Consider the following 21,945-nt stretch of genomic DNA (forward strand, 5'->3'; position numbering starts at 1 on the left):
GTTGACGTCTTATGTTGTTTCTCCTTGCATGGCTTTCAGAACAGCAAACTCAGCTGCAAGGTAAGGGGCTTCACTAAAACCCTCAGTGTCCGCAGCGGTCATGCCTTTCGGGAATAATCAAACTTGTGATGGGAATCCCATTCCCTTTCATTTCCGCCTGCTCCGGCCTGAACAGTCGCTCTCTTTCTTCAGCCCTCCATGAATCGATTACGTTGTTCATTTGGTTTTCTGTCGTCATTCGGTGGAAAGTTTTGAACCTGGTGAACCCCTCAGCAGTTTCACTTTTGATTACCCGCTCTTGTTATGTTTAAAGTAATTTTATTTTATGTTCTTCTTGCATTCCCACCCAGCGTGCATGTCCCATACCTATAATCATGGTTTGACTTTGTGGCTCCAGAATGAAACATTTTCCTCTTATGAAAATACTGTGCTAGCCCAAAGACATGAAAGACTATATCTAGTGTTCAAACACAGGGCTTCTCCCCGTGGATGAAGGCCAAAGCGTGAGTAGCCAATCAGAGCAGAGCTTGATCGGACGTTTCCGTGCAGAGACGTCCCACGGGCGTGAAAAATGAGCAGTCATTAGCATGAACTGATATCAGGCCTCTCAGACAGATTAGATTTAATTACTGCTTTCATTAGCATCAATAATGTGGTCATGCTGCAGCCGCAGCACACTTAAAGGAGGATTCTGCCGACTTTTTATCCATAATATCTGAGGTTTACTCAGCTTCAGTTGCTCTGTGATAAGTTTAGTCTCCTGCAGTCTGCTTCTGTCTGTAATTACATGGTACAATGTTAAGGCTTTCTTAATGTGGAGCATGCAATTTATCCAAAACAGTATGCAAAGAATGGCATATAGGTCACAAAACATGATGTTTGCTGTACATTTATCCCTTAAACAACAGATATATTTGAAATATATTGTGAAGAAGATTAACTTTATTGTTATGTAACAGCAGATGCACGCTGAATAATGCAAAATGAGAATGTGAAACGCACAAAACTGACATATTTTTCAATCCTGCTGCACAGAATGCAGACATAATTGGATTTTTTCAGGAATTGGATTTATGGAGGAACGAAGAACGCTTTCTCATTGTCGAAGAGGCTCAGACTAGTGTGTCTCTTTGGCTCATTAGTGAAGATGAGCTGCAGAATGCTGAACTAAACACAAAACACGTCTTTGCCTCACAACGCTGCTACATCCTCGCAGAGCTAAATCCAACAAAAAGCAAAGCAAATTTCTAATGCCGTCTAACTCACAGCATTATGAGGTAATGTTGAATCATGCCATTACTTTGGTTGGATCCAGCATGTAACCCACCCACATCATCATCCATACTGACATTTTCATTGTCTCCCAGTGCTAAAAATATGTTGTGTAAGCAGACTTCTATGTAAATGATGAGAAAAAATTTAAATGTGAAGTATAAGAGAGAGAGAGAGCGACACAGCTGTCGTCCAGTGTAATGCAGTTTCATTTAAGAGGATTGATTGCTGTTTAATTGTTCCTCCAAGAAATGAGCCACAGCAGCGTATGTGCAAAGAAAACCTGGCATCTGCTGGAGGCTGCTGTAAAACACAGCGGGAAACTTCTGCTTATTTACTGTTATCAGGATTATAGCGTATTGAACTCAGTGTCTCCCATCTGCGTGGTGGAAGAGGCCAATCAAGAGTTTGACAGATTAAAAACACTGTTGGATTTGGAGTTTGGAATAACGTACGAAAGCAAAAATTTCTTTAAATCATTGTTGAATAACTACATTACACATAAATTGGCTTTTATGTATTTTCTGTTGTGGCTTTTAATAACTTTTATGCTATCAGAACAACTCTTGGTGACAGTTATTGGATGGATTGCCATTAGAGCCTGACCGATATATTGGTTGGCCGATAAATATTGAAGAATATTTAACTTAAATATTCTTTAACAGAGTTATTTGTTTACGATAGCAGCCTTCTGAGTATCTTTGCAAAGTCGTATTGGTGCAAAATAGGTCTAAAATCTGCATAGAAAAGGTCTATTTTCACTGAATTTTTTCTCTCTAGAATCAATATTGGTTTCAAAACTCCTTTATCAGTCGGGCTCTAATTGCCATGAAATTTGGTGCAAATATTCACGGTCCCCAGAGGACGAATCCTATGATTTTAGTGATTTCTTGACTCTCCTCTAGCATCAAAGCTTTCTTTTATCCAGTGAAAAATCTCCACTTCTCTGCAAGATGGATTGGCACCAGATTTTGCACCAACAGAGGCTCCCAGAGGATGACTGTTGACTTTGGCTTCCTCCTACATTTTCCTCTAGTGCTGCCACGAGCGAAATCTCTCGACAACTATTGGATGGATTATGCTATTGCTAATTAATGATATTGTTATCAAGCTCAGCTGTGCTCTGTGTTTTGTGCTAATGTTAATCCCCCAAATTAAAATGATCAACATGGTAAAAAAAAATCAGAAAAAGTAAAGTAAAAGTTTATTATTATTAGGATTTTATATAGAAACAGGCTGGACTTTCTAAACAAAAGTGAGAAAAAAACTTGGCAACCCTAGCTTTATTCCTCTTCAACCCTTGATAACAGAGATTTTTATTTCTCGCTTTTCGGTATAAATTTAAAACCTCTCTCTCTGTGGCGGCAGCGGCGAAGAAGGCCCAGTGGCTGGAGAAGGAGGACAAGGCCCGACGTCTGAGGGAGAGCCAGCTGGAGGATCGCAGGAAGAAGCTGGAGGAGCAGAGGCTGAAGGCTGAGAAACGCCGAGCTCTACTGGAGGAGAAACAGAGACAGAAACTAGAAAAGAACAAGGTGAGAAAACACAAAAACAACCAACTTTAACTGAGGACGTAGCAGCTTAAAACCATCCAATATGAAGCTAATATGCCTGTAATTGACGATATCTTCTCCGTGGGCCAATATTCAATAACACAGACAGATTTCTTTCATTTCCAGTCACAGAACTGTGCTCCTGCTCTCCAACATATTTAGTGACAGGGTGGAAAAATCAACACTATGCCAGTGTTTGTGCAAGCTTAATGCTTAGAGCAGTTTCTGACCATTGGAAAATTGCCTGTGTAACAGAGATTTGGTGCCATCTTGACTATCAGTCGTGAAGCCAAGTGTCGGCACACAGCCAGTTTTCCAGCGGTCACAAGTGCAGCTTTTTTTATTGGCTGTAATTTGAGTTAACAGTTATTGATCACAGCAGTGCTTCTCTACTTTTTTGGCTTCCGACCTTTTAAAATGTGACTCATTGTCAAGTTGTGAGCACTTCTGCTTAACAGTTATTTTCCCTTCTAACTGCAGAACGTTAACATTTGAGTCATTGCTGAAGGATGGTATTTGCTTTCTTGTCGAGAGTTCAATGAGACAGCTCGTATTTTTACAGCCAGCCGGCTGTTAGCGGCGTTGCATGAAGGGTGGCGTGTTTCAAGGTCTCCGTAGTTTCTCCTTTGCACTTGGAAGTGGAGGGTGAAGCGAGGGAGTTACTACACAGGTCCTTTAAGCTCACTAATTAAAGGAATAATTCAACTTTTTGGGAAGTATATGCGTATTTGCTTTCTTGCCAAGAGTTAGATGATGCACATTTACACTTCTCCACGCAAGACAGCAAAATAGCACATTTCCCAAAACGCTCAACTACTCCTTTCAAACTGTTACGAGAGTGAATACGTGCACAGACTGACTCAGCTTTGACCATGTGGTCGTTCCAGGAGCGATACGAAGCAGCTATCAAGAGGTCGACGAAGAAGACGTGGGCCGAGATCCGCCAACAGAGGTGGTCCTGGGCGGGCGGACTCAACCAGACCTCCCGCAGAGAAAGTGAGTCTCAAATGAACCACAACCCCACGGACACTCATAAAAGCCCAATCACAATGCCAGTAATGTATCACATCCTCACAGTCGAACACAACACTGCACAAGACTGTGACTCACTGGTCCAACTGATGCAATTCAAGGAAATAGCTTATGAAGGGTTTGCTGTCATAAGGGTGGGGGCACCAGAGGCAGATGACCTCCTCAGTAATTTATGATGTTAAACCTTTGTAATTCCTTTGTGAATGTCTCTGTATTTAAGGCAGACATTTGGGTTTTGTGAATCAGTTTTTGCCATTTAAAAGTGATCACAGAGGCAGAGAGAAGAGCAAAGGTAGCTGCCGTGAACACGTTTCATTAGATCGGCAGTGTTAACAGTGTTTTTTCAGAGAGCTGCGAGCTAATTTCCCTTTTCAGACTGTCCTGTTTTGGGTGTCAAACATGTGACGAGCTGCTTCTGTTGGACCCGTGACACTGAGGTCAAGACAAGTTTCTCTCTCTCTTTTTTCTCTTGAGTGCGAAAGATCCTGAATGTGCGCGAGAGCGTGGTGTGTGTGTGTGTGTGTGTGTGATAATTTATGCAAATTTCTTGCAGCAGCATTAAAAAAAAATAGCTAAAAAAAGAAGTAGTTACTCTTAAATGTGATTTCTATATACCACACCCTTCCCACACTTTCCTCAAATTTCCTTCCCATTTCCCAAAATATTAATCTCCTCCTAAATGTTAATGAGAAGCCAGTTTGACCTCAGAGAACGGTGAGTCCCTGCTCTCCTCCAGATCCAGACCGAGGGAGTCGGCAGCAGCCCCCCGTCTCTCTTAAGAGTCCTCAGCTTTGGAGGGGGGGTGCCGCCCGCACCCCGGCCCGCCTTGTGAACAGTTGTTGTCTGTTGCGTTCTCTCCGGTGCAGGCAGATGCTCGGCCTCCACGGTCAACTTGCCGAGACAGGTGGACCCTGTCATTAACAACAGGCTGTCCAAGTCCTCTGCCACGCTCTGGAACTCCCCCAACAGAAGTAAGGACGACCCGACGTCAATGTCCACCAGGCTTCCTCTTCCCTCCCTTTCCCTTCCTATTCATCCCCCTTCCACCTCCTCCCCCCCTTCCTTACCCTAATCTGGTTTTTTGGTTTTATTATTTTTATTATTATAACTGTCGTCGTTGGTGGCCTGCCTGCCTGCCTGTGCTTGGTGACTGGTCATTTACCACCTACTCCCTCCTCTTATCACGCTCTCGGTCTCGTATGCATCGTGGTTTTTTGATTTCAGTTGGTGGTTGTCATTGATTTGAGTCTCCTCTGCATTTTTGATCAGCCTTCCCTTTTCACATCGACATCACTGAGCCCATGTTTTGTGATAAATATATATAATTTGGTGTGTTTCAGTTCACATCTTGTCACAACACCTTCTTTATTGGTTGTCCCCCTCCACTTTACTGTTGGTGGTTTGGTGTGATGGTGGTATTGGTGGTGGATTTTATAGTGTGACTGTTGCAAATGAAAGTAGAGCAACTAAGTGCACATGCATTGTGTTATATTTTGGTTGTATGTTTTATTTTATGTATAAAATACAGTTTACAGCCTGTTTCCATAGAGATTAAGTTATTTATAGCAACGTAGGCAAAATAAATGTGCCCAGTTTCTCGTTGTAACACAATCCTTTTTTACATTATTTCAAGATATTTTTAATGTTGCTGTGACATGTTTTCTTGTTATTACTACATAAATTATAAATTATTTCATGTTATAACAACACATTACTTTATCTTGTTATATCCTAAACATCCCTGTAACGACACAAAAGCAACATAATGATTAAAACAAGAAACTTTTCTCATCATAACGTTGTCAGTTGGTGGTGAAGACTGAACACAAATCACTGTGACTGGTCAAGCCTTTGTAAGTCCCGCCCCTTTTGGCTCTGTGCTCCAATAACAGTTGAGCAACCCTCATTCAACTTTATCCTTTCCTGTACTTTAATGCTACGTGCTAGGTTAGTCCAACATTAGCCACCATAAGCTGCTGGTCAGACCAGACCAAGTAAGTTTGTAACAGAAATAAAAACCTACCTTCCTCTAGGGGCATCATCATTTCATAAACTTCAATTTATAAACTAGTTGTAACTGTTTGACAAATTAAACATTTTTAAATAATGATGCCGCCACAGGAAGAGTCGGGGGGGTCTCTACTGTCGTTAGGGGATCCTCATTTATCCTAAATAATCCATTCAAATATTTGTTTTTCAGTCTGGATCAAAAGACCTACATTGCTGTCCACAGAGCCGTGCTGCTAAAAACATCCATATATTGTTCTGTGATATAAAACGATAAAGTGAGACGCTGTTATAGCAAGAAAGGTGTCTTGCAGCGTCGTAAAAACAAGGAAAATATGTCAAAATAACATCCAAAATATCTTGTTATAACAAGGATTTTCAAATTATAACAAGAAACTGAGCAAATGTGTTTTTGTCATGATGGCATAAAACAAGCTGCCATTTAAAGATACATATTTAAATTAACTTGTCATATCAAACTCATTTCATCCGACTCCTGAGTTGCCACATGTACATACGCAGCACTTGTCTTCATCTCAGATTCGTCACGCCTCATAACATGTGCCATCGTAGATCGTATCACCCACAGTGCAATCAGCAGTTCGCCTCTCGGCTCCCTCGTCGCCACAATAGAGACTCAGACATTCGTGCCTTTTATCATAACGCTAAAACAGATGCCCCGATACTGCGGGGGGAAACACTCTGCAGCGCCAGAGTCGTTATCAGAGCTGGTGTTTCTGGCCTTGGGAGATGCTCTGCACAGTGTACCAGTAATAGTGTGGTGGTTGGGGTGGTTAACGGGGGTAGTGATGTTGGCCTGGTGACATTTATAGATCCAGGCCTCAATCTACCTCTAGGACAGCAGTCGATCAACCAGGCAGCAGCTCAGCCTCCTCTTGCCGCATTGGAGAAAGAAGAAGAAGGATGCGGAGGAGGAGGGGAGGAGGGGGAGGGGAAACGACTGTTGCCTAGCAACAGGAGGTAGTTCGAGTTATCAGTTAGGCATAAAACGTGTTGTTAAAAATGATCCGGCCAGCGTGCAGCAGAGGTGACTGCCTGTGCTGTTACATAAGGGAAAAAAAAGGCCTGTTTATGATACAAGGAGTGTTTTTATGTTATAAAGACTCGCGCACTGTTGTGATTGCACTATTATCATGTGTATGTGTGGTATGTGTTTGTAGGTGTCGTACATACCTTTTGCGTACGTCGGCAGAGTGATACCAGTACAGTAGAGCAGTGAGAGGAGAAGAGGCAGTACACATGGACGACCTGTCACTAAAAAAAAACAACAACAAAAAAACATCTATGCACATCATGTTGTCAGTGGACGTTTTTGTTGCGAGAGGCAGGAAGCTCGCTGTCGTATTTCATTAGCTCTCATGTTGAGATGGTACATTCTGTGTCCATCTGTATGTTCGTGTCTCCTGTGCACTCGCGTGTTCTCTGTTGTGTTTTACCGTGGAGCAGAAAGGAGGTCAGAACAGCAAAAGAACTTAAAAAGAGGCTCAAACACAATGTCAGGTTACTAGAATTCAGATCTTTTACTTCAAGGAAGAGTTCAGCTTTCTTTCTAAGAGTTGGATGAGAAGATCGATGCCACTCTTGTGTCCGTACAGTAAACTTGAACTTGCAGCCAGCCAGCAGACTGGCTGGTAAAAACATGGGCCTCCACCTCTATAGTTTACTAATTAACATGTATGTTACCTAGTTTGTTTTTGAGAGTGGAACACAAAAAGTCCTGCATTCAAAATCCTACTTAAGTAAATGTGCATTAGTATTATCTCAATATGCAAAAATAAAAATACTTCTGCAGCTAAATTACTGCTTTCAGTGTTATATTATTGTATATTTTTATTATTATTATTAGCATGTAAGAAGTAGTTTTAACTGCTTTATATTCTGTACTTTCATCCCTAAAAACTGACCATATTTCAGAAACATACAATATGTTTGTGTGTAAAACCTTAACTCAACTAGTAAATATAGCTTTTAAATAATTGTAGTACAGTAAAAAAACTAAATATTGAACTGTGAAAGTATGAAGTTGCATTAAATGTAGAAATACGAGAGCAAAGTACCTCAAAACTCAAAATATACTGAGTGAATGTATTACTTCCTGCCACTTTCTGCAGGTCTTAAGTTTAAATTATTTGAATGACAAACGCTTCAAACGTTGTGTGTCTTTATTTCAGTTACTGTTGAAGTTTAAGTCTCCTCGATACGATGCTCAGAGACTCCGTCATTCATCAAAGTCTCTTTCTCCTTCGGTTCCGTCCTGAGGGTTTTTTCTAGTCTTGCGCTTTATAAAATTCATACAGAGACATCTGTAGCTTCTAACAAATATTATCAGACTGATTTGAATCCTCTGACTAAAAGCAACTTTATTGTCTGACATTAAGTTTGCTTTACTCATGAGAGTGTGTGTGCGTATATGTATGTATGTGTGTGTGTCTGTGTGTGTGTGTGTGTGTGTGTGTGTGTTTTCCACCCGTCATTACAATGCATTTGATTATATTTGGCTGTTGTTGGACGTCATATGTGCTGGATTTCTATCACATGACGTCTCAATAACAGTGAGACACACACTGTATGATACCAGACTGGTGTTACAGTCAGTGTGAGTGTGTTGCTTATAGAACAAACAGCACTAATGTCATGCCAGGCCTTTGCACTGCATTGTGGGGGGGGTTTGGGGACGAGTAAACACAGCCACACTGGCTTCTTGCGTGGTGTGTTTTGTGAGCAGGTAAGTAATGAACATTAACTTGGGTTTGCTCCTCTGTGTGTTGTTATCTAATGTCTGGTACTGGTGTGTAACATGTAGGCCACAGTTCAGTCATTCATCACGTATGACTTTTATGTATCTTTTGAGTCTGAGAGTGTCCGATCGGCAGACTGGAGTTTACAAACACGCCCTAGTTTCAGCAGTAATCTCACTGGTGAAGCTATAAAAAAAACTGTTATCTTAAAGGAAAACTTGGATTTATGACAACCTGGGTATTGTTTATGTATTTCTTGCACTCGCCAAGTTAACTGTTGATCTCTTATTATATTATTTGGGGCTTTTTTTGGCCTTTATTTGGAGAGAGAGGGGGTATGACATGCAGTAAGAACTCATATGCAGCATAAACAAATGCCACACACCACAGCATTCATAACCTGAGCTAATTTGCAACGTCTGTCCCTAGTTGGGCCTTTTAAAATACATAAAACCTAACAGATACAGAAGTTTAAGAAGTTATGAGGGTTTATCTGGTTAACTTACTACCATTATTGCCTGCTGGTAATAGGGTCGCATGTTATGGATTCTTTTTCAGCCGATAGGATAATTGATAATATCGCATTTTTGTATTTTAAGAAGAAGTTCACACCTGAAGGTAAGAAAGGCTTAGATGTAGTGATCAACGATGGATAGGCTCTAACTGTTAACACAACAAAAACAAACAAACAACCGTTCTGATCCTTCAAATGTTCATTTATTTATTTATTTGTTCGAGTAAAGTTCATTAAAAAAACAAACAAACATAATTTGGCTTTCATAGAACATAAAGCTTATCAATCGTTTTGCATAAGAATTCCAAATACATGATTATTATAGTTTATTTATCCTGATAATTAATAATAATTAAGTAGGTTTCCATTATTTGCCGATAATTCATCTGCCCCAATAATTATCGTGCATCCCGACCTGATAACATTTAGTTTTTATTAAGTTTCCAGCAGCACATGAATGTAGTGTAAAACTCCACTCTGCATCAGACAGAGGCAGATTGTGTTCAGTGTGTGAGTGTGTGTGTGTAGGTGTGTGTGTGTGTGTGTGTGTGTGTGTGTGTGTGTGTGTGTGTGTGTGTGTGTGTGTGTGCGTGTGTGCTGCAGCGTCATCATTGAGGAATGGTACACCTCCTGCAGTATGTGTGTGCACCTGTGCGACAGTGTTGGTGTATGCAGGAGAGATGTGAGGGGTGTTTTTTTTGTAGCAAGTGAGCCTGTGACAATAACCCGACACTGACGGCGCCCTCTTGTGTCAGCCCGCAGCCTGCGTCTGAGCCCGTGGGAGAGCCGGATCGTGGAGCGGCTCATGACGCCGACGCTGTCCTTCTTGGCCCGCAGTCGCAGCGCCGCCACCCTCCTCAACAACAGCGACTCTTGTGAGTGTGAGATAGCATCTAGATCTTTCTACTCAATGTACCTACAGTCCCCTTCCCTGCACTGGTCAGCAGTGTGCAGGGACGGACGGACGGACGGACGGACGGAGGTCACCATCTTCATGTTTTTACTCTTTGGTGACATTTGGTTTGATTGAAAGAACTGCAACTAACAATTGTTTTCATTCTTGATCTTGGAAACAACAGTTGAGAAAACGATCTCACCACGAGGTCCATGTACAGTAGTGCCTTCATCATCCAGCAGAGTTTATCCAGTTATTTGTAGAAATTGTAGATTTTGCTGTAAATGCCCCACACAAATGGAAATAGACCTTGTGGTGAGATTTCTCAACAATAATTATTTTAGTCGTGAGAAATACACAGCCCAGTATCCCAGAGCCCATCTTCATATTGCTAGTATGTTCAACCAACAATCCAAAAATTAAACTCTCTTACTCTTTCTCTCTATGTATCCATCTATATTTTCATATAAAACCCTATGGTGATATTTAGATTGAAGATAAGGCTACAAATAACAAGTACATTTTTCAATATCAGTTAATTTATTGTATTATATGTTTGATCAATCAGTTTAAAGCTTCTCAGAACCCAAACAGTCCCAAACCCAAAGATATTTCATTTACAATGTTATAAAACTTTACATTTGACAAGCTGGAAGCAGCAAATATTTGGCATTTTGCTTCATAAATAATGTGTTTCAGTCACTCTTTCTCTCTGTGTATAGATGCACATATTTTTTTATATATCCCCGAGGTGATATTTTGCTGCAACTAACGACTGTCTTCAATATCAGTTAATTTGTTCTATTATTTGTTGGGTTAATCAGTTAAAAGCCTCTGAAAACCCAAGATAACATCGTTAAATGGTCCGTAACACAAAGATATGTAACAATTATATAAAACTGAGAAAAACCAGGAAAAAAACTCACATTTGAAAGCAAATATTTTGCTTTTTTCTATTTTTTATCAATTAGCAAAATACTCCTGAGGGGAAATTGCTCTGTTCCTGTTATAAAAAAAAGCTATAAAATGCACTAATGGATAACTATAAAAAGATGAAATCAATAATATTCTATTAAAGAACAGTAAAATGAGTCACCTCCTCCTCAGTTATTATTACCTTATCTGTCAGATATTTGAATCATTGTCTGGTAGCATGTTGTGTTCAGCGTGTTGCCTCACTGAGGCTTGTTATTTACACTCGGCATGGTGTATGTGTGTGTGTGTGTCGGGGCCCTGACCTCGGCCCTGCTGCCGCTCTCTGCATGTTTATGTGTTACTTAGACTCTCACCACTGCTCCCGTTCAGCCTCTGCCAGCCCGCTGAACGCCTGCTCCCATCACCACCCGCACCAGAACGCCGCCGAGCGCTGGAGGGTCTCCTCCGCCAGCACGCCGGACATCACCCAGCGCCAGCGCCGACGAAACTCCACACCGGTAGGACGCACACATACAGAGTGCACAAACCTATTGTAAATATATGCTCTGTTTTTGATGTGGATTTTTTAATGTACTGACCAAGATTAACTGTTTTGGAAGCACAAGACCCATCATTTTTAAAGGCATACTAAGCAGAAAACAAAATATAGACTATAATAATAATCCCTCTCAATAACCCTCAAATGACACAGGAAGTGTGTGGCGGTCTCTGTATCTGCCTGGTTTTGCTGTGTTCGGGACGTAGTGAGGTTTCATCGCTGCCTCGAATCTCTCCTCTGCTCTCCAGCGGTGGCACAGTGCTAAAATAAAGTGTGGAGATGCAGATATAGACGTATAGCGAGCTGCAGTTTGTGTGTCTGTTTGACTGAGGGTGATGCTGAGCTACACACAGCAAAATCCAGCAATGGGCACCTTCTGCAGGATTGTGCAGAAACTGTCAGAAAAAGATTCCCTGCTTTGTTGTCTGTAAAGTCGCTCCCTCTCTTCATTCACTTTCTACCACCACCACCGCTCTCAGTTGAGCCGGGGAGGTGGGGCCAACTTTGAATGGTGTGTCTACGAACTGCAACGGAAAATTCCTACTTAGAATGTCTTTCCGTTTATCTTTTGTGAGGTTATCCATCATCTTTGGATCTTTCCTGACCCATCAAGCCTTTTTAAATGGGAATGTAAAATTTGAACATGTACTTATTTACTTTAAAATGAACAATGGATTAAATGTTTTGCTGTACTGAGCCTCTTTTAGATTTCTGTTTTGGTTATCCATCATAAGCATCGTTTACAGTGACAAAACTTTAAAAAACCTGCTGTACACAACCTGCTCAGCACCAAACAGCAGACAGACACAGTTAGCGACTAGCTGGTGAACATAACGGAGCATTTAGCAGCTAGAGAGACAGATATTTCACTCAGGAGTTGGTGGAAACAGAGTAAAAGAAGAGGGAATATTGGCCTTAAATTAGTCTGTCTTGAAACAAGACTCCAAATTAATAATAATGCTGTAAATGAACACACAACCTGAGACAGTAGTATGTCACTGTTGTTTTTAGTGGACGAAGAAATCAATAAATGCAGACCTAAATAACAATAATTTCACATGTTAGTGATTAAATATCATACTCAAAGGAGATAAACTGTCATGGAGGAGCCTCTATAACGTTTCCAGCTGACATTTAACATAAAAGCTTTATCCAGCCTCAGCCTGTGGTCATAACTGCTTATTTTCATCACGTCTTTCTTCAAGGTGGACAAAAAGAAGAAAGAGAAGAAAGACAAGGAGAGGGAGAATGAAAAAGAGAAGAACGCTATCACAAAAGAGAAAGTGCAGAAGAAGAGACAGACGACATCACCCACCACCACGACCCAGAGATCCAGGCCAGAGATCAGGTATCGTCTGGAAACACAGACAAACCTTCCACCACCTCTGTCGGCACATATGTCCTGTAATCTGTGTTTTTAACTTGCTAAATAATGTTAAATTATTCCTATATTAGCTGATGTAGGAGAGAGGCTGAGAGAGAGAGAGAGAGAGAGAGAGAGAGAGAGGGAGAGAGAGAGGGAGAGAGAGAGAGGGAGCTCATGTGTCCTCCTGCTTTAACCTTGGAGCAGGTTAATGTCTGACAGATGGTCCAAGGTGCTGTAATCTAACTACTAAAAGAGACTCTGCTGGACGCCATTCAGTCAGTGGCTGAGCGCCAGTCTGCCAACAGCAGAGTGCGGAGCTCTCTCAGACAGAGTGGAGTTTTCCCGACTGATGCACAGGGGGAGAAAAAAAGAGATGGCTCCATCCTCACCTCTCATATTACACCCCCCCCGTCCTCTACAGCCAAAGAATCATGGCGACTGAATGTGGAGTTTCAGATCGAGTCACTCATATCTTCCACATGACCTAGTTATGGGCTTTATGTAGTGCACTGGGAACCTCATTACCTTTTCCTGCACTGCTATGTAATCTCATCTCCTGTGCCGCCAGCAAACTCTCCCCTCTCTTTGACTCTTTCCCCCGCTCGTGTTTCACCTCCACTGCCATCTCTCTCTCTTCTTCACATCAGCACCCCGAAGCCCAAAAACAGACCTCCATCACCCGCCGCCCCCAAAAGTCGGCCCTTGTCCCCGTTGGTGCCCGCGGTGGCCTCCAAGACCCCCGCGGGCAAGAAGACACCTCCTCCTGGCACCAAGACTCGACCCAAACGAGCCCAGACGCCCGCCAGGGTACAGCCCCAGACGGTCACTGCGGTCGCCGTGGAAACAGGCCACGAATCCCAGCAGCCCGACACTCCAGAGGAGAAAAAGAGTGAGTGTGTGGTTACCATGGAGACGATACAGCTTCAAGGTGACCTAGAGGTTTTGGCCGACATTTGTGTTGAACACACATGATTACAGCAGTGGGTGGGTGTTTCACACCTTCAGGTCTTAATTATGTTGGGCAACCAGCACCAGATAGGTAATAACTAACAGGTAATAACAGAAACAACAACTTTTTTATTAATTATCTCACACAGTTTCTGCCACAAATTTCACTGCATGTTTAGATCAATTAAAGCTTCCCTCTCCGATAATAAGTCCCTCAGCACTGTCCGTTCCTACCAGTCCCCCCCCCCCGGTGTCGCCGTCCAAAACACAGGATAAACGTTGGAGAACAGCTGATCCCATCACCTTCTCTCTAATGACCAAAGTGTTGCCTGGAGCTCTGCGTTTTTTAATTACAGCCCAGGTAGACGAGTGACAGAGCAATGATCTCTGTCTGGGTTATATTTTATAGTGTCGTTGCCAGAAACAAAAGTGATTTTTCAAATCAATTTTACATTACAGTCACAATATGAAGATTAGAAGGCGACTACTTTGTTCCCTCATTGTGAGCAATCATGTAAAATCTAACAGAATATAAACCGAAATGAAAAAATATAACATGCCAAAAACTAGTTCCACTTATTTTATTTACGGCACTGTGTTTTTTTTAACGGCAGATGGATCATTGTGATGCCAGGTAAAGTATTGAGTATAGAAAACATGATGGCTGTAGGATAAAAAGGGAATTCTTTAAAAAACTACTCTGCTCTTAGTGGAATATTTGAGCTTCGTATCCATATATGATATGATTCTTCATTGGCCATGTTTGTCACAGCCTACCTATAATATATGATAATATATTCTTTTTCTGGTCCAACCTGGATCCAAGTGTGCCACAGGTGCGCCCCTCAAGCCTGGCCACGAAATTACCCAAAGTACATTTGGCACACCCCAGACTGCAATCTGTGCTGCGCCGCTGAATTCATGAAAATAGAGGCCCTTTATGTCTGCTCTGGATAAATCAGCTTCACACAGTGGACACTTAACTGGAAACTGTTAAAATGAGAATTCAATGTTGAGTCAGAGCTACGTAATAAATATTTAAACAATGTGTCATCTGGCAGTCTGTGGTGATTTTGTCCTCATCTTATTCTTAAGATATTTTTAATAGGCATGTTCTTGGTAAACCAGGCGTTTGCTTCCATATTACTGTGTTTTTAGCAGAGGTAGAAGTAGAAGTCCAGATACTTGTGGAAAAAAGTAAAATTTACTCTCTTTGTTTCTCTGAAGGACATTTCTACTGACTGTTTCTGTGCAACTAAAACTTAAAAAATGAAGGGTCGAGTCTCCCTCTGTTGTCCGTTTTGTCTTTATAAGGTCTTTTACTTAACGTTTTTTGTGTCATCAGTGATTTGATGTTGGGGACGCGTGCAATGATGCAAAAAATGAAAAACAAAAGAAAAAAGAAAATCAATAATTCCCCTCAAATGCATTAAAACTAAAGAAATTAGCCTGTTTAGGAAATATAAGGAGAAGAAATTTGTGTATAAATGCAAGTAAATACTCTAGTATGAAGTATTTTGACTTTGTTGCTTCCATCCTTTGGCTTTTAGAAACGTAAGCATCTCCTCTCCTCTCTTTTCCTCTCTGATAGACTCCAGTAATGTTCCTGCCATCGTGGTATCCTCAGCACCGATCACACCTCCTTCCCTCACTCCACCAGATGTATCAGCAGCCTCTCCAACTGTGCCAAACAAAGAGCCGGTTGCCTCAGCTGCTTCTCCTGCTGCAGCCTCCACCAGTAATCCCACTCCTTCTGCTACACCGGCCGCCGCCTCCGCCGCCGCTGCTGCCTCCACCCCGGCTGCACCGACCAGCAGGCCATCAGCCGGCACCAACAACCCGGAGGAGGCTGCTCGCGTCCTGGCAGAGAAACGCAGACAAGCCAGAGAGCAGCGGGAGAGAGAGGAGCAGGAGCGTCTGGAGCAGGAGCACAAGAACAAGTCAGTCCGTCAACAAAACACCTCGTTATCCATCATATTATGTCATCTAAAGTTTACAGACAGTGTGTACAAAATTACATTTTATCTTTACTGCCAAGAGACAGAACATAAAAAAAATACCATGTTGACAAAATATCAGAAACACCTTATAATATGATGAAATCCAATACAACAGTCCTGCAATAAAAAAACACCTTTTAAACTTGCATTGTATTGCATCACATTGTAAAGTTATATTGTCCCAATCATTTTTAAAGACATTTTAGTAATGCTCCCTGCCTCTCCTGTATGTAACACGTACGCGTCTCTTCAGGATCCTCCGGGAGGAGGCGATGGCCCGGGAGGCAGAGGAGAGGAAGCGCAGGGAGAAGGAGGCTCAGTTCATGGCTGAGCAGCAGCGTCTGAGGGACGAAGCCCAGCGAGTTCAGGAGGAGAAGGAGGTGCAGGAGAGAGCCAAAGCCGAGCAGGAGGAGAATGAGAGGCTGCAGAAACAGGTCGGTGACCAGGAACCGGGAACAGTCTTAGTTCTCACTCTTGTTCTATTTAACTGAATCCAACTTGAGTGAATTAAACCAGTGTACTCACGAGTCCAAGAGGCAGGGAAACCAGTGTATGACGGTTTATTTGAAGGACTTGATGTATACACACTATACAGTAAAATCTATGCTCACTTAAAACTGCCTGATTATCTATTTTAAATAACAATAATGTATGTAGCAAATACAAACATACTGCAACCTAATTTGTGTGCGATGCCCCTTAAAATCTTATTTTCAGTGAGCTCAGAGAAACTTCTCACTTTCAGCAGATGAATGTGAAAAACATCCTTCTAGTGTCAAACTCTGCACATACATCATTCTGCACAGTGAAGATCAAACATCCAACTGTATGAACAAGACAGAAAAACATTTTTGAGTGGAGTGGGACTCAAAAGGGTAATAATACGCAAATGTTTTGAGTTTAAAGGCTTTTATTGTGATTTATTTTACTTCATAATACTGTAAACAAAACCTATTATATGTCATTTGGACCAGTGTTAAACTCAAAAACCTGCTACACTTTGACTCCATGAACACACTGCAGATAGCTAAAGGGAATCAAACCCTCAACCCCCCGCATTAAACTCACTCCGCTACCAAAATATCTTGTGAACTGTAAATACCGTACACACTGAAAACCCTCTAATTTTCCATTAACCAACATGAATCCCTGTTATCCCTGCATGCAGTAAGCCCATTTACCATCTGGGCAGATTAATGAATACGAGGATGCCTGAGCTGTCGGGGGGTTGGAGGGTTGGAGGGGTTGGAGGGGATGGAGGAGGGCTACTGTACTTGAGCCCAAACATCTGACTGACTCCCTCACCCCCTGACTGTCTGGCATCTGGGCAGATTAAAGGAAGAGAATATGTGCCGCTGCCACGGACGATGTGTGTCATGCTTGAGCCCGGTTAGTCAGAGGCCCCTTGTCTGCCCGGGCAGATGCCAGCTGGTGACCTCCATAATGGTGATGAGGGAGCCATTGTGATGGTGACAGGCCTGTGTTGCCTCCGTCTCGTACTCTTGGCTCTGCAGTGGGCCGATAGTCGGATAAGCAGCATCAGTGTACGCCATGCCTGAAGCTATCAGCTATGCCCGGACTCCCCTTTTCCCCCTCAATCGGACCATTGTTCCACCCTGACAGCGCACTCACTCGAGACTAGAGTGGCCTCATGTATTTTAGAGCTCAATTTAGTTCAAGTGTTCATTCAAAACAGTCTGAAAAATGTGTGTGAACTGTTTAAGATTTGTGTCCGTGGAATATAAAGTTAACGTCAGCTGACTGTGGATACAGAAGTGATTTTAAAAACAGCTGGTTAACGTTACAACATCATAATTCCTGTTTTTATTGCTGATTTCAACACATCTGTTTGGTTGGTGCTGAGTCTAAATACTCACTGAAGCATGTAATGGAGTTACTCTCATAATATCAACCCTGGCCTGAAGGCTATGGAGCAGACTGAGCACGTGCTGCCCCCTGGTGGCCGAGAGTTGTTCTCCATTCACACACGATGAAGAAGAACTCAAATCCTAATACCACACTGTGAAAACTAGTAAACCAGTAAAAGTTCTGCATTCAAAATCTTACTTAAGTAGAAGTATATAAGTAAAACAGCAAAATGTACTCAAAGTATCAAAAGTAAAAGCAGTGTTTTGCTATTATATGTGACATTTATGGATTAATATTACTGTTGTATGTTGTAGCGTTGTTTTGTAACGTTGAGTTAATTTTAACTACTTTATATACTGCTGGATAATTTAATCAACAGCAATGCATCATATTCTGTAAGATCATCATATGTAAGAACCACGTATCTCTAAAAAGTCAACTTTTCATGAGCTCATAAAAAACGGTTTTCATCTTTGTGATGATACATTTTCCAGCTAATCCAAGAGGGGGTTTTAATAGTTTATTTAACTTAAGAAGTATGAGAATTTTCCCAACCCATAAAAGAAGGGTGGAGCTCTTCAACCAGTCAAAAAAACCTGATGTGAATGCTATTTATTCTATTTCTTTACACACTTTATTGCCCCTGGAGGGAGCTCTGTTTTCACAATACACTGCACATGATCATCTCTCACAAGAAGAAAAACAAATACAGTGCACATATGGCCACACAGCATATATATACACATCAATATGTTGTATTCAGGGAATTCAGGGTAAACTCCTGACGCTAGCCAACATCCTGTAACGAAATTGGTCTGTGAAACATCTGTAAGTCTAACAAAAGAATTATAATTAAAGCCTAAATGTCTGTATTCATGATCTAAATCCAAACATTATATTTAATCGACTATTTATTTAATATCTTTCACCTCAAAAAGAAGTTCAGGAAGTGTAAGTTTAATTAAATGAATCAAGCATACAGAAACTTTAACACTGAAATACAATTTCATACAAGTTCCTGTAGCATCTTTTTTTATTACAGTGACAAAATTACACATTGAGACCTGTAAATCAAAATACAAGTTTAAAATGTAACATTTGTTTTTTTTAGTCCTGAGTTTTGTCTGCAGGCTTCCTCTCAGGATGCCCAATCCACCACTCAGAGGTTTAGTGCAGCCTTTATTCGACCTGAAAGACAAAACTTGGGGCAGAAGACAGTCCAACACACTGCTGCTCATGAAACAAGATTAAATAATTAAAAGAATAAATACGTGTATAATTTAGAGAGTCTCTCATCTAAAGGACACTTTTTAGCAGCGAGAATATCAAACTGAAGCTGTAGAAGTAGGCGGTACATTTGCACCCTTGTTTGCACTGAGGATGTAATTTACACATTCAGTTATAACTGGATAATTGTCAATTGCTTTGTATTTATTCTCCGTGGGAATCTACCCAAGGATTTCTGAAATGTGACAGAACATTTTCATAAAGTTGAACTTCAGTTGAAAATAACTGACATCCTGCTGCTTCCTCTCTCTTTGTAGCTGCACATCAGAATGAGGGTTGTTTGGACTTTTCTTTTACCTAAAATCAAAGCTTCATGATATATTTTCTTTCTGTTCAGAGGGAGGAGGCTGAAGCCAAAGCCCGCGAGGAGGCCGAGCGTCAGCGCCAAGAGAGGGAGAAGCACTTCCAGAAAGAGGAGAAGGAGCGGCTGGAGAGGAAGAAGGTGAGGAGAAAAACAACCTCAGCAGAGTTCAAAAAGTCACTCAGGTCACACTCGAGTTCATGAGTACTTCCTCCGCTAAAAAAAACATCAGCAGCTAACTTACTGATCTCTCTGTCTGATCTGCACAGCGCCTTGAGGAGATCATGAAGAGGACTCGGAAAAGTGATGCAGGAGATAAGGTTCGTGTGATTCCTTTTAAACAGGCTTGAAGAAACTAAACTTCCTCTTGTCTGTTTTGAAATAACAAAAGTCTTTTTGTTCTTTATAATTGCAGAAGGACGTCAAAGCTTCTCCACAGGTCAACGGCAAGGACACCGAGCTCAGTAAGGGTAAGTGTCACATCAACGCTTTGTTGGTTTGTGTCACATATGCAGCCTGAAAAATTATTTATTTATTATCTGTCCCCAGCAGCTGGAAACCTGCAGAGTCCCGCCGCAGCAGTTCTCAGCCCGTCACAAAGCGTGTCTGCTCCTGTTGTGAACGGCGTGCAGCCTGCCGCTCACCAGAACGGCGTCTCAGCCAACGGAGAGGCGGCTGACTTCGAGGAGATAATCCAGCTGAACAACGGCGGCAACCCGGCGCAGACTCAGAGCGGGCTGGTGAGCGAGCCGATCCTGGCGTTCGAAGGTGGAGAGCCGTTCCTGATGAAGACAGGCCCTATGAAGCCTCAGCATGTCGCAGGTACGGTAGAGAGACACCAGATAAGATGTGATAATACAGAGCAGTAAACAGTGTGTTAGGTTTACTTTATGGTCAGTGAAGGGGGGTCCAGATTTCAAACTTGGACTGTTTTTGACATAAATGTTTACATTTCTCTGGAATCAGTGAATCTTGTGGTCCATCTCATGAACCCCACTTCCAATCTTAAACCTACTACAAGGAGTTTTAACTGGTTATGAAACAGTCTCAGTTTAATTCTGATGCCTCTATATGACCTACATGAGCACACAAGACCATCAGCGAGAAGATTGGCCATTTTTATGTAGTTATTCTTAAAGCCTTGAAATCAATGAAACGAGGCGGTAGGAAAACTACCGCTTTTGTCCACAGGGCGCCGCCACAATCAACAAAAATTAAATCTATTAAAAATCTATGTCCCTGTGAACTGAAATATAAATTTCAATGGATGTAGAAGTTGGACAATAAGAAATTAAATAAACCTTTGTCCCCAGATAGCGAGACATTTTTTATGTATTTCATAGTTTTATCATTTTTATTTTTCTTTATCACGTGTAAACAAAAGTTTTTTTCCTGACTGCACACAGAAGGAGGAAATCCTCCCAATCCCAATAATAAAAAACAATAATAATAGTAATAATGGTAATTTAATGAGTGTTTTATAGGAAAGATGTTAAAGAATGCAAAGAAACCCAGTGTAAGCTCATTAATGTAAACAGAAACAGGATATATGTAGATTCCCACGAACACAGATGTGCATATATCTACGTGCTGTGACGCAGTTACCATGAAAAAAGACAGAAATTAATGACAAATATTAAACAAATTAATTAAGACAAAAATAGCTATTAGCAATCTTAGATGTATTGTAGTCATAAGTTACTGTCTCAATTTAGAGCTTTAACTTACTAACCTTATTGTCAATATCGATATGTATAAACTTTGTTGTCAATAAAAACTTGTGAAAATGTGCATCATAATTTCCCAGAGCTCAAAGTTACATCATAAAGTTTAAAATCAAAAGATATTCAGTTTAATAGCAAATGTGACAAAGAAAAGCAGCAAATCTTAATGTTTGAGCAGATATGTTTTATTCCACATCTAACAAATATAAGTTACCAAAGAAAACTCTCCCCTTGTTGTTTTTCTCTCCCTGCAGAGGTCCTGTGAGTCCCCACACATCCATGGAGACGCGCCTTATGTCTCAGCTTGAGCTATGAGATTCATGCCACACCACAGCGGCTTATAAGAATAGTGTGCCAAACAAACAATGAACTGCGCTGAACTCACATCTACAGTATCTGCCACAGAGGACAAAGACGAGGAGGAGCGAAACTCTGCCTGACGGGAAAAAAATTAAATTAAACCTCATCTGAAATATACAAAAAAAAAAGAAAAAACGCAACAACAAGTATTCTCTATCTTCACCGCGTGTTATGGTGCAGCATTTGTCAAGTTTTATTGAAATGTCACATACAGATTTTATGGTGCACCTTAAAGATGACTGACATTGTAACAAATTTTAGAAAATACAGTATAAGACCCTGGAAATACATAATATTTGACAATGGTTGTTATTATTACCGTCGTTACGATATTGTTATTGTTATCTTAAGTTGAACAGTGTGTGTGTGTTTGTTGTTTTTGTCTTGAATTATTGAGTTATTTAACATGGGGAGCATTGTAAGGACTGGCCACAGACAGTGTATGTAAATGTATTATGAGCCTGGCTGCCTCGGCCTCCTGTTACAGGGGATCTGTGAAATAAAGCTTTATGAAAGGGACTCGGCTCTGTGACTGTTTGTCTGCATCCGTTCACGTGGAGACATTAGAAATAAACTGCAGCTACAGA

General features: G+C 41.3%; 1 protein-coding gene across 7 annotated transcripts in view; it reads left to right on the plus strand.

The window, feature by feature from the left end:
* Nucleotides 1–21,877, plus strand: part of LOC127357652 (MAP7 domain-containing protein 1) — a 44,410-nt gene extending 22,533 nt beyond the window's left edge. Inside the window, exons 4-18 of one of the 7 annotated variants that reach the window (XM_051389984.1) lie at nt 40–60; nt 2,641–2,804; nt 3,710–3,818; nt 4,721–4,825; nt 9,890–10,009; nt 11,311–11,462; nt 12,709–12,851; nt 13,517–13,758; nt 15,409–15,757; nt 16,071–16,251; nt 19,311–19,415; nt 19,544–19,594; nt 19,690–19,744; nt 19,824–20,096; nt 21,253–21,877. In XM_051389984.1, the coding sequence (XP_051245944.1) occupies nt 40–60; nt 2,641–2,804; nt 3,710–3,818; nt 4,721–4,825; nt 9,890–10,009; nt 11,311–11,462; nt 12,709–12,851; nt 13,517–13,758; nt 15,409–15,757; nt 16,071–16,251; nt 19,311–19,415; nt 19,544–19,594; nt 19,690–19,744; nt 19,824–20,096; nt 21,253–21,263 (2,081 nt within the window). In that variant the 3' untranslated portion in view covers nt 21,264–21,877. The remainder of the gene's footprint in view (nt 1–39; nt 61–2,640; nt 2,805–3,709; nt 3,819–4,720; nt 4,826–9,889; nt 10,010–11,310; nt 11,463–12,708; nt 12,852–13,516; nt 13,759–15,408; nt 15,758–16,070; nt 16,252–19,310; nt 19,416–19,543; nt 19,595–19,689; nt 19,745–19,823; nt 20,097–21,252) is intronic. The other 6 variants (XM_051389985.1, XM_051389988.1, XM_051389989.1 and 3 more) reach the window with 6 other exon arrangements.
* The last annotated feature ends 68 nt before the right edge of the window (nt 21,878–21,945 follow it).

The sequence above is a fragment of the Dicentrarchus labrax genome, unplaced genomic scaffold (assembly GCF_905237075.1).
Source record: "Dicentrarchus labrax unplaced genomic scaffold, dlabrax2021, whole genome shotgun sequence".
Lineage (NCBI taxonomy): Eukaryota > Metazoa > Chordata > Actinopteri > Moronidae > Dicentrarchus > Dicentrarchus labrax.